The sequence below is a fragment of the Bidens hawaiensis genome, unplaced genomic scaffold (genome assembly GCF_021521415.1).
Source record: "Bidens hawaiensis isolate Kalapana, Puna unplaced genomic scaffold, B.hawaiensis_p1.1 tig00001016_1, whole genome shotgun sequence".
In the NCBI taxonomy this organism is placed as follows: domain Eukaryota; kingdom Viridiplantae; phylum Streptophyta; class Magnoliopsida; order Asterales; family Asteraceae; genus Bidens; species Bidens hawaiensis.
This window is the reverse complement of record NW_027491059.1, coordinates 434,437-447,792: the sequence shown is the minus strand read 5'-3', so window position 1 is coordinate 447,792 and position 13,356 is coordinate 434,437. Positions and strand designations below refer to the sequence as shown.

The 13,356-nt window shown below is 34.1% G+C and overlaps 1 protein-coding gene and 1 non-coding gene across 2 annotated transcripts; one reads left to right on the top strand and one right to left on the bottom strand.

Annotated features, from left to right (window-relative positions):
• Window positions 1-7,219: 7,219 nt before the first annotated feature.
• Window positions 7,220-7,318, top strand: LOC143552434 (U6 spliceosomal RNA). The gene has a single exon (XR_013138656.1). It is a non-coding gene; the product is annotated as a U6 spliceosomal RNA (small nuclear RNA).
• Window positions 7,319-9,684: 2,366 nt separating this feature from the next.
• On the bottom strand, window positions 9,685-13,356 carry LOC143550659 (uncharacterized). Its single transcript, XM_077041273.1, has 3 exons — window positions 12,855-13,356; window positions 11,528-12,745; window positions 9,685-11,348 (listed from the first exon to the last, which is right to left on the bottom strand). The coding sequence occupies exons 1-3, from the start codon at window positions 13,354-13,356 to the stop codon at window positions 9,685-9,687; spliced, it is 3,384 nt and encodes a 1,127-aa protein (XP_076897388.1).

Genomic DNA, 13,356 nt, shown 5'->3' with positions numbered 1-13,356 from the left:
ATCTCGAACACATTGGCTGTCGGAGACGATTTTCTCGAAGCAGAGGGATGAACAGTCCGAAGCATTCACGATGGCTTTCGGAGAGTGGGTGGTTGAGGAGTTTGTGGCGGAGAGAGGTTAATGTTTGTGTGGCGTCGGTGAAGATGAGTTTTTGGAGTGGGATGAGGCCGTGTTCGAATGGTTCACGGCGGGGGTGGAGGTGGAGACACGGTGGTGGTGATGGGTGGTAATGTTTGTGGTGGTGGTGGTGATGAACGGTCCGAAGCATTCACGGCGGGGTTTTGATTTTTGGTGAAGTTCTGCCGGAGACCACCGTCGCAACACACCAGATTCGTCCCCATCTATTTAAGTTCTGCCTCCAATTGGTTTGAGTGTATTGTGTACAGCTTTAATTGGGGATTTACAACAGGGGATTTGAAACCCCCACCTGTAGCACCGACGAGTTGCAGGTTTCCGGCCAAACAAGAAGCAATCGAAACCATTGATCTATTTTAATAAATGCTAATTTTGATGGGCCAAACAAGAAGCAATCGAAACGAGTTGCAGATTTCAAAATCGTTGTTTGCCCAGCGGGAGACGGCCGGCGGGATAAGGAGAATAATGGTGATTCGCGATGATGACGAACTGATGGTGGCCAGCGGGATGACGAGAATAATGGTGATTCGCGACAATGACGAACTGATGGTGGCCGGCGGGAGACACGATGATGGTGACGGAGAGGTGTTGAAGTAGTTTTGTCGGAAAAGACGGTGGCGGTGGCCGGAAAGCTTGGCTATGGAGGAAGAAGAAGGAGGTGGAGAAGAGAGAGGAAGAGTATAATTATATATTAAATTTTTTATTGTTTTTGTTTATTTATTAAAATATTATTTTAGTTTAATAGGTAAAATGACCAATTTGCCATCATGTGCAAGGCACATGACCTGACTTAACAAGAAAATTTAACCGGGTTAGGTGAAAAGGACAAACGCTGTTGGATTTTGAAACGCAAAGGACAAAAAAGATCAACTTTGAAGATGAGAGACAACGAGTGAAATTTGGGTGGAAGATAAATGACAATTTCTGTAATTCTGTCAAAATTAAGAGGTCGCATAATAATGGATAAGGTTTATTTAATTCCTCGTAGAGTGCAAACCTGGTCAGTTACGAGAAACTTTTAAACCGACTATTCAAGAATTCAAGATTTAGAATAATTGATGTATTCGCGACACATATTGACTTTTGGCTTTCTGTGTCATTCAGTCTTTAATGCTCCAAGCAAATGCTTCAATTTCGTTCTGCCTTTCTATTCTAGTTTATATATTCCATAAGCAATAAGAAGCTAAGAATCAAGTCTTCATACCTTTACCCTCACGACCACAGTCTATGACTCCATTGTGTAAAACAATGAAGTGTGGGTTCTATTTTAATCATATTAACAAATAAAATTGTCACACCATATTTTTCCCGGTAAGTATTGAGGCATGAGTTTAAATGGACAACAATATCGGCAATCACAGTTTTTGTGTTCTCATTGTTTAATTAAAATAACCTAACACCATTTTGTAAAAATAATCTCTGATTCTAATTTTATTGCGAAGTCGTTTTCGGGACGAAAATGGATAAGTGTAGGGATGTGGTGATTGGGTAAAAGTTAGGTGTTATATTATATTAATTAGTTATATTTAGTTAAATAAATGAATGAACATTGGTACTTCAAGCATTTTTACGTGTTTCAGAGCATTGGACGTTATGGAGGCTTGAGGGGTTGATTTACGAGCTTGGAATGAAGGCTGAGAAGTGCGGGAATGGGACTGCACGCTTCACGAGGCATAAATAAGAAAAGTAAATAAGTCTGGTTGGTGTTTTTATCCTTCGCGTGACGCGAAGGACCCTTGAAGATGCTGGTTCGCAAACAAGCCAGAAACTGGCTGTAACATCTCGAATTTTTCAAACTCGTATTCGTTTACGTTTACTTGATTCGGGAAAGTATTCGGATCTTTCTTATTAATACAATTATGTATTTATTAGTGAAATAATTATTTTTATCTTATTTTATAATTCCTTAACTTTCATTAGTGCCAAATAGCCCTTAGAAACTCTTAAAATCGCTTAAAAATGCGTTTTTGGAACTATAAGGACTAAAACTGTCAAAAGTTGAAAGTCTGGTGAAGTAGCACCTTCACACGGCGCGAAGATACAAGCCTTGCATCTTAGCGCAGCGCGAAGATGCAGCCAGATCAGCCAAATTCGTTTAAGATCTTCGTTTAATGCTAAATCTTTCCTAAATCAACCATAAATCACGAAATTTGAGCCACAAGTTATTGTATTTAGTGTGTAATGATGTCTAGGTTCATACTCAGTAATTTGGTTAATATATCGATGATTTAAAGACCCGATTTCGTTCTTAATTATGTGATTCGGTTACCAAAATAGACCCGTTTCTTGTCCAACAAGTTAATTAAACCCCTATATAAACACATCATAACTACAAACCCTAAAGTTTACTGCAACTAAGCATTCCTAGCCGTCACCTACCCTCAACCAACGTTTTCTTGCTCGTTTTGCTCATTTAAAGTGAAGATTCGTTAGCTGCAGTTGACTTTGGCATTCGTTAAGCCGTTGACCTCGATTTCTCGTTAATACAAACACTATCCGGGTAAGTTGTTAACTGATCAAATGTTCATTTATACTCACTTGTCGATAACCTATCAATTTCTGATATTGAGGAGTATTGACGGGTCAAATCGAGTCAAACCCGTTTAAGGGAAAAATAGGCAATAACTTTGACTTTACGTTTTCTAATACTTCTGGTCGGATTCAACGTTCGGTCCAGAAGACTTTTATTCTCGTAACATGATTTAAGGCTACTGACCAAAATCCGACTTCCGAATCGCTGTTCGGATTCTGGTCAGTAGCAGCTCGCTTAAATCTTAAATATAACATAACCGGAATTCTGATCATTAATCTCGTTCGACGTGTAGCGGACGACTCGCTTAATCTTTAGTTCGTTTATCTTAATAATTAATCACTTTCCTTTAATCTAAGGTGAGATTTATCATTCCCCTATTTTACTCAATTTTAACAACGTTTTGGGGATATATGCGTACTTATTTATAATATCTATCTATCTCAAAATAGCAAACGAATAATTGTGTGTGATTAATCAAATATACTTGTTACTTGTTTATGTGTTTACTTGTTTATGTGCACAATCGTATTCGGAGAGGTTCATCATATCCCATGTATTGGGTTCTCATATTATTGACCACCACCCGATTCGCTTGGCAACGGTCTTATTACTATTTGCTTATGGTTGATTTACCGGCGCCCGATTCGCTTGGCAATGGTTTAATTGACAACTTATTTGCTCATGGTTTGATTTCATTACCGCATTTATTACGTTTTGCTTGTTCTTCTTATTTATTATATTAACATTATTTTTGGTGTCAAAAATTGGTGATAAACTCACTCAACATGTTTGTTGACAAAACTCCATTTTTTATGCATATGCAGGTTGCTTGTATTGAATACTGAAGTTGGACACATAGACAAGACCTTAGGATATAAACAAGAAAATATTATTTGAGTTTACATTCATGTACTTATATTGTTTGCTATACTTGGATATGGTGTGTATTTTTTTTCAATAAAATAATTAATTAGCTATTGTCACATTTTATATATGATGGTATCTTCGAGCTGTGAGAAATCGGATCACGCCCCGGCATTTCCGCCTTAGGTTGGGGTGTGACATTGGCCCCGACTATTTTGTCCTTCGCGCTATGCAAAGAACAGACCCATTACCCCTTCGCGCGACGCGAACCGCCTTAAATCGGAGAAAATTAACCCTAATCACTATATATACACATTTAAACCCCCATTCATCATACCACTTGTTCCAGAAGCTGAAGAAGGACCTGAGATCGATTTTCCACCATCCCAAAGCTTCTGGTTCAGCCCTTGATCACATGTTCTTCAAGATAAGTTGTTTTAACGTCATGTCGATGCTCGGCTAAACTCGTGTGTTCATTCTAGGCTAGGGTTTGTGCAATTTGACTAAGACCAAATTCATTGTGCTTAAAGACTAAGAATTTGATTAAGTTTTACTATTTGATCTTCTTATATTATTGCTTTGATTGTTTAAACAGTTCGTGTTCTTGATTATTGATTACCGCATCACTTGTTTGGTTTTGTTCATCAACACATAGGGTTAGGCTCTTGTGTAATTGGACTAGTAAACATCGGTTTGCACTTAATTGGTTTTCATAACATAAACTGGTAATTAGGTAGACTAAGTTCAATTGCATCAACAACTCAGTTAAGGTATCGTTTGTTATCACAATCAAATTAACAGGTCTAGTAATTACTGCGCAATCAAGTCAGGTGAATGTGTGATTAAGTTGAAGTTCACATTACCCGAACCTAGAGTGAATACCTTTCATCATTATTGTTTGCAAATTTAAAAGTAATCATTTAGTTTTAATATTAATCTTTCAAATCGCTTGACATCGTCTGTCCGTCTTAACTAATTAATTAATAAATATTAGTTGCACTTTCCTTAAGTCCCTGTGAAGATGACCTTACTTACCCGTACTAGTATAGATATTTAAGTCAATAAAATTAATTGTTTGAGTAGACCGTGACAGCCTACGTCAACGTGGCGCAACGCGTCGAAAATCGCTTTTATTTTGTAGCCCTCCACTACACATAGCCTAATAATATGAGCTCCAATTTCCAAAGTCCTTTAGTGAATTAGTGTCGTTAATTCCATTATAGATACACACATAGTGATGTCTTGTGTATGTTATAACAATACTACTTATTAAATCTTAAAAAAAAGCCCATATTAAGAAAGCCTATTCATTATATAATGGCCAAAAAGCAATCCCGTATATTTCAACTCCACTCATTGGAAGTCATTCCGACCTTGATAGGTGTCCAAAGGGACATTGAAGACATCAGAAAAAACAAAAATATAATAAGCCAAGGAAAATGATGCATGGATAGTCACTTGGGTGGATGATGTAATACCTTATGCATAGTATTCAAGATTATATACTTTGCGTCATTTCAACGTTTATAATTTTTCTCTTTTTTCGAATTGTGAACTTCTTTTAGCATTTTTTGTTTATGGGACTTAGAACTCAAAACCTCTCCTTCTTAGACCCAAGTGTTTAAAGGCTTTGCCTTTACAAATAGAGTATATACTGAGATAAATGAAAATATTTGCTATAAAGTATATAAATATAATTTTAAGAAGCAAATATTTTTGCAATTTTATTTTATCCGACAAGCAAATTATATAACACAATAAACTCAAGGTCTTCTCTCACTTTCTTCTTCCTTTCACTCACAATACATGCATTTTCTATCAACAAAAACGACAACTTTTCTAATCATATCATCAATATTTAGCAAACAAGGACGGTTCATAGTTTGATTCGCTTTTCAAATCACCAACAATGCTCGATTAGGATTGGTTTTGTCCAGATATATTTACGTTGATTATTTGTTTTAAGAAAGTTGTCTTTCTGACACGTAACTTGAAATCACTGACCGAGTTTGTTCATATGTTTATTTTTCACTTTTGATACACATAATCTACACATGTATAGGTTCTATAAATAAACAATTTTTACATGTATATTTTTTTATAATGTTGAAAGAGATGAATAAACATTGTATCTTATTCATTTTCTTGTATTTTATATTAAAAAATTAAAATTGAAATAAATAAATCATGCATTTTGTTTTTTTTTTCTCTTCTCGCAACAACTTTCTTAAAGCATAAACCGTAGCTCATAAACATTAGACATAACTTAAAATAGTCTACATTAATTTATAATTAAACGTTAGACGCAACAAAAAATACTAAACAATTATAACACGATTACCATTTTAATGAAAGGGAAACAAAGAATAAAATAGCATTACAGTTTAGTTATATTTTACGTCCTATCAATAGAAAAACAAAGAACTCATTTCTTCTTCACTTTCGGGCATTTTAAGCCAGACCAAAGTGGAGGCTCTCATCATTGCAAGCAAGGTACGGTCATTATGGCATCAATAGCAGAATAAAAAGTTAATTACGTCTTTTAATCTTGCCCTTATGGTTTTAATCACTTAACTTTTAAGTTTGCTTAATTGGTACTACAACTAAAGTGTGTAGACAAATTGATTTCTAGAGTTGAAACCAGTAACTAATTACTAAGTTAAAATAAAATACAATAATTCATCAAGAAACTCATTAGCAAATAAAATAGTTGCGATTCATTTAGTGCGGGATAAAAAGGGTTCATGTAGCTGATAAATAATGAGCAACTCTTACTTAGAATCCGACTCTAATTTTTGTTGTGTTGAATATTTTTTATTTTATATAAAAATAGATGGCAAATAGGCAACAGACTGCTGGCTAGCCATTTTTGAATATCAACACTATCTTAGCTTTCATTTGTTTGAAAAATTATACTTTCTTTCTTAGAATATGTTTCACTCTCTCAAGAAAAAATATGGTATTTTCTACAGTGATTACAAAAATATGGTATTCTCTCATATTTCTTCGGTTTAAATATAGATCAAAACATAGATCGAGTGGTTCAATTGGTGTAACTTTAAATTCATATAACTTGTTTTTGGTGTTGCTTTGCTCTCCGGCTTGTGGAGGGAGGGCGTGTTTCGGTGTTTCTTTTTCGGTTTTTGTGTTTATAAAAGTTTATGGTTCGAAAAAAAAGTTAATCTTGATAACGTTGTGCTAATACATCGCCCTCTAATTTTATTTGGTACACTTTTCAATTTGTTACATCATAATAATTGACTCTTTTAACATTAAAATAAGATCGACTCTTTTAACATTAAAATAAAGGGGAAAAAACCTTTTTTTTTATATGAAGCTTTTAAGAAGGTATATGATAAAAACTTAGAGCAATAATACATTTAGCTACCTTTTGATTAAATAGTTAAAACAAAAAAAAAAAAAATAGGTACATTACATCACCTAAAGGATCTCATGATTCATGCTCAGCAAACAGTACTACTCGAAACCCAAACAAACCTTTACAATCATGATTCATGAGACCCCATGCCATCACTCTCCCTATGCCCAATCCAAGTATACTGTTTTGAAGTGTAAATAGTTATTGTCTCAATTTGAGTAAATATATCATGAGATCCTTTAATAAAGTTATTATAAAGTTTGGCTGTTTGTATCAATTTCCTCTAATTTTTGTATCATCTCAAAACTGTTTACAAACATCTGATATATTGGAACGATATGGAAAAGGTTAGCATGGCCCAAGTACAAGGATGACACAAACAAATCGAAAAAAAGTTTCAGAAAAATTGAACATGTTATGGTAGAATCAAAAAAGTGTAAGAATAAATATACGGATTATATATTTATATATAGCCATCATTATAATTTATATAATAATATATCAAAATAATTAAATTATATCTTATTATTATCTTAGCTAGATAATTATTGATAGACGATATTACTCGTTCTTGCTAATCAAGGATTTCCCCTTGGATGCATATAAATATATGGAAAAACTAATTAGCATCATAACATAACCCTAAACCTCACAATAAATTTCATAACTCTCTCTCCCCCCCCCCCCCCCCATATTTTTGATTTTCTGAAGAACACTAATCCCCATCACTAATATACATGCTAAAGGGCAACCAAACTAACTATCATGTCGTCTGGATCATTCTCATCAGTCATGGTTATTCTTTCTGATATTACAAATATGTTTTATGTATAAGTTTATCATATTATTCATGTTTTCTATCACTAACGTGAAGAAATGATCAACAAAAAATCCTAACACGTTCAAAATGACATTAATCTACATCATAGAATTTCAATAGCACACATACGTAACTAACTATAAATTCACCATTATGTTAATATGAATCATCTATTTACTTTACAATATGTGTACTATTGAAATGTATGTCCTTTTGGACGTGATAGGACTTGATTCCATACAATACGTTGTATTCTTTATCTTTTTGAAAAGATGAATAATTTTAAAAGAAGTATAAAGTAAAAGTAGCGGAAAATTGAAGTGCCCATTGTGTGAATATATTAATCATGGCACGAGAATAGAAGTACATTTCCTTTATAATTCGTGATGGTTGCGAGTTCATAAAGGCAGGTGTGACATGCAAAATGCATTTAATGCCACTAGAAGGGTGAAAGTGATGCTTTATCACGAAACACACCATTTTTATTGGTTACTTGTCAATGTTGGAAATAATGTATTTTGTCCGTTTATTGTGTATTTTTTTTTAAACATCACTGAAAAAACAACCAACATGCAGCCCTCTTAAAAACAGAGAATGGCAGCACACCAAAAATTACATCAAATTAAAAAAACACCAATCTAATCATGAGATCATTCAAAATTTTAACCTATACCTGAATCAAAGGAATCCTTCACCATTTTATTTCTCCAATAATACATTCAACCTTTTAACTTTAAGAAAATATATTGTGTGGCTTATATTAGTTATCTTTATCATGCGAAGCATATCATGTATCAATTTAGAATGGAGAACTTGGGAAAGAAAACAATTACGAACCAAATATAAGAGGTTTTTAACATGCAATATTGCAATTAAAAGAAATATTATATAAATGTATATCAGTTTTTATTAATTTCAGTTATCATCTTTTGATCGTTGTCAGTCCTAACCAACGAATTGGCTGCTGACAGCCTCATCTTTTAACGTATTTGTTTCTAACGATCCGAGACTAACAGAATCCTAACGACGTTTTTAACCTACAGCTCACCGGAAAAACGTTTTTGCCCGGAAAAAATCACACTTTTTTACCGAAAAACTCAAGTTGAACACCGCTACCACCACCAACTGACTCACTATCAACCAACCACCACCACTTGAGCACCACCAATCAATTCCGACAATGGTTCTAGGATTCCGACGACCTCATAATTGATAATTGAGGCTTTTACTAGAAAATGGTTTCTAAAGGTCTAATCCAAGGTTACAAAGATGTTTGGGACGAAAATGTTGAGTTTTTAGAAAAAAAAAATATGAGTACTCTGGCTAAAAATATTTTTCCTGTGACCTGCAATTAACAGCGTTAGAATTCTATTAGTAGTGGACCGTTATCAGCCAATTCTAAAGATATTAGTAGGGATTAATAAAAACAAATACACCAAAATAAAAATAAAAAGATAGTTTTTTAATCCTCTTTTTTCCTAAAAACTTACATGATATCATAAGATAGAAAGTAAAAGTAATCAGAATATATGGCTCACCAGAAACTAAAAGCTTTGTTATTCGATTGGAACTTCTATAGGAAAATTTCACTTTTGTGTTCTAGTTTAAACTTGCATATCAAAATTTTATCTCACTTAAATAATTATCTTCCATTTATACTACTACTAGGTTAGTTGCCCGTGTAGAACACGGGTTTAAGAAATTTTATTTTATAATTCTAAAAACATTTGAAATATTTGAAGAAACAATGTGGTATTAAATATTAAAGGTAGAAGCATATGTTTAATTTACTAACACATTAATCTTAAATATTATATGGTTGGACACGATATAAATGGTAACATAAATGATAGATTTATTCATGTAAAGTGAAAAAAGACACAAAAACTGATAAATTGTTGAAACTAAGGAAGAAAGTAAGTTACAATCAAATTTGACAAAGTGAAACATAAATTACAAATCTCGAAATATCTCTTTGTAAACAACATTAGATGTCTTGTTTGTAAGTTTGCCATCTGCGTCAAATATTAATAATTTGACTCCGTCTCTACTCTTCACTCTTGATAGTGCCACATACAACTGTCCATGGCTGAAAACCGGATGCTTTAAATACAAACCAACTTTTGATAGTGACTGTCCTTGGCTTTTGTTAATCGTCATTGCAAAACATACTGAAATTGGAAATTGTCTTCTCTGAAACTTGAAAGGAATCTTGTTATCTGTAGGTATCATATTTACTCTGTGAATATATGTGCGAGTACCAATATTACCTCCAGATATTATTTCAGCTACTACGACATGTTTTTTAAGAGATATGACTCGCAGCCTAGTACCATTACACAAACCAATTTGATGGTCAATGTTTCGGGGTAACATAACAGGAACACCCACCTTTAAGACCAATCTATGATTTGGCAATCCGGAAATTTTAAGACCGTTTAACACGTCGGGCGAGTATAAATTTGCTTGCAACGGATCAACGAAGTCTTCTGTTGGACAGATACTATCTGAGCTAAGGTACTCCTTTTCATCTCTGGGAAAAAGTGAGATCAATCGATCATTAATGTCTTGGACATCTTCATTGGTAGGTGCAAGTATTGCTCTTTCACGAAAGAATTCAATATTTTTGATATTTTGTAGAATTGAAGGATAAACAAAATCAATTAAACTTTGAATCGGATCATACGAGTCATTGATCAAAAGATCATGAGGTATGTCTATTGTTGCTTCACCATCATTTGAACCACCGACATTTCCCTCGCCTATATCCAACAGCCATTTAGCAAACTGGTTTGTCTGCTCAATATCAGATGCTTGAGCTCCGATGGTTAACCGCATGTTTTTTGTTAACCTAAGAAGTTTGCATTTACCCCAAATATAGGAAGAACATAAAGATGCATTCACAATCTGTTGTCTGCTTCCGTTTGTAATAACAGGAAGAACTTGCCTAAAATCACCACCAAAAACAATAACTTTACCTCCAAATGGGATTCCCGAATTGATAGAAGTATTAGGAGTTAATACGTCCGTCATTGTTCTATCAAGAGCTTCAAATGCATGTTTATGTATCATTGGGGTTTCATCCCATATAATCAATTTTGTTTCCTTTAGTAAATGCGCATCATCACTTCCTGGTTTTATGCTGCAAGTTGAGTCCTCGTTAAGATTTATAGGAATATGAAATCTGGAGTGTGCTGCTCTACCTCCTGACAACAGCAATGATGCAATACCACTTGAAGCAACATTCAATACAATTTGACCTTTAGATCGTATTGCCACAGATAATGTCTTCCACAAAAATGTCTTTCCTGTTCTACCATAGCCGTAAAGAAAAAATACACCTCCTTTGTTAGCTTCAACTGCGTTCATGATTTCGTCAAACACTTTTCGTTGTTCATCTGTTAATGAACTTATAAGGCTGTGAGACTCATTTTGTAAAGTGATTGTGTCATAAGAGAGTTCGTCAACAATTAAACGATTGTTTGAAGAAGCTATAGAATCGTGATCAGGATACGGCATAGTTTGAAATCTACGTAGGCTTGAGTTATTTCGAAGTTGGTACTTCTCAATCTCACACAAAGTTAAGTTCTTAATTTGAGTTTCTGGAAGTGATAAATCTGCAAAATTGTATTAATAAAATATAAACAATATTATATGAAGTACGTATATGAACAAAACATAAAAACGAAAAACCAAATTCATTAAGGATGGTAAAAATTGAAAATTTATAATTAATCTTCATTTGAAAGTATAATATGGTTCATATATTTTAGTACTGAATAACGAATTGAAGTACCTGGAATATTCAATATTCTTTGTTGTGTGTAAATAATGCCATCTGATAGATATTCCCATGTTTTTTCCCACACAAAATCAGGTATAGAAAGAGAGCTGGACAATAACATTGATCCAAATAAAGCACGAAGATAATAACCAGAACCGGATGCACTCGCCTCTTTAATTGCTTCGATATATTCCATGTCATCATCGAGTAGTCCACGTGCATAGCAAGCATCTCTAAATGTAGGATATGTCTGGCCATCTACCGTTCGAATATCATCAAAAGATTTTGGTCCTTTGACTTTGTTTAGAAGAATTCTTAAGAAATACGCCTCACCGAGAGACGGAGAAACTTGATGAATTCTTCCAATTGAAAAACCCTGCTTTCGTCGTTCCCACTTTCGTTGTTCAAGTTTCCAAACAAACTTAGTAGGAAATTCAACATCAGTAAGGTTTCGTGCTTCGTCATTAATTTGGTTACACAACATCCAAGCTGAAAACATTGATGAAGAAACTGATGGTTTGTTAAGGACATCATCAATATCATCATCGGGCCCGTACGTAACCTGTTGTTGACCAGGGAGACGGAAAGGAAGCCTAATTACTGAAGGCGAGTTGTAATGTACTTCAAATGCAAATATCCTCCATGCTGCTTCACACGCAGAAAGGTATCGACAATCAAAATATTCTCTAATTTCATCTCTTGCTTTATCTTGATCATCTTGATTGTCAGCGTCTGCAACAGCAACTGTAGCCCTGTCAGGACCTTTGTTAATGTATTTGAATAAATACTTTATGGATGCAGCCTGATTACACCACTCAACGTTAATATGTGCTTGATATCTTTTCAGAAGCGTTTTATTATATGGCACGACAATTCTGTTGTCTAAGTCCACAGCAGACTTTTTAACTGTGCATCCAGAATCTCTTCTTCTGTATATAGGATAACCATTTGAATCAATAGAATTGTGAGGTGTAAACTTTTTAGGGAACTTTTTAGAACACCTTCTATTAATCATGCATGAACAGTTCATGTTATCATAACCACAAGGACCATGCATCATGAATTCACTCACAAGGGAATATAATTCATGATCTTCCTTCTTGTCTGGAATCTCGGCCGAAATAAACGGGTCAATATGATCAACGGTAGGAAGCTTGTGATCAGCATGCATGAATAAACATATATGGGCATGAGGCAGCCCACGCTTTTGAAACTCTACGGCATAAACAACTACATAAAAAATGAATATTATTAATGTTCGATATAAATTGAAAGTTGCTAAAAAGAAGACTATGTTTAACAAATACTATTATATTAAGTAAATAATAAAGTAAATCACCTGCTTGAACCTTTCCCAGAATTTCGTCTTTTTTTAAGTCTTTGATTATTGCATCAAGCTTAACTTTAAATAATCTACACATGATGTCAGGCCTGTCTTCAGGATTAATGGTGGTACTATTCAGGAATCTTTTAACTTCAGGCCATTTAGGATTGCATGTTATAGTTATGAAAAAATCTGGATATCCATACCACCTACAAATAGCCATGGCATCTAGGTAGTTTTGCATCATGTACCGAGAACCTCCGGTAAAAGATGAAGGTAATATCACACGTTGACCAACGCGGGACATGTCTTGGTTTTTGGTGTTTTTTAAGTTATGAATATTCTCATATGACTCACATCTAAGAACCTTTTGTTTTTTACGTATGTAGTTGAGTCTTTCGGTTTCAATCATTGTGTATATATCAACTAACTGTTGTTGAAAAAGTCTTCTTCCATTCAGAGGCAATGAGAAAATATTTGGCCTATCTTGAATTCTGTACGCAAAAAATTCTCTCAT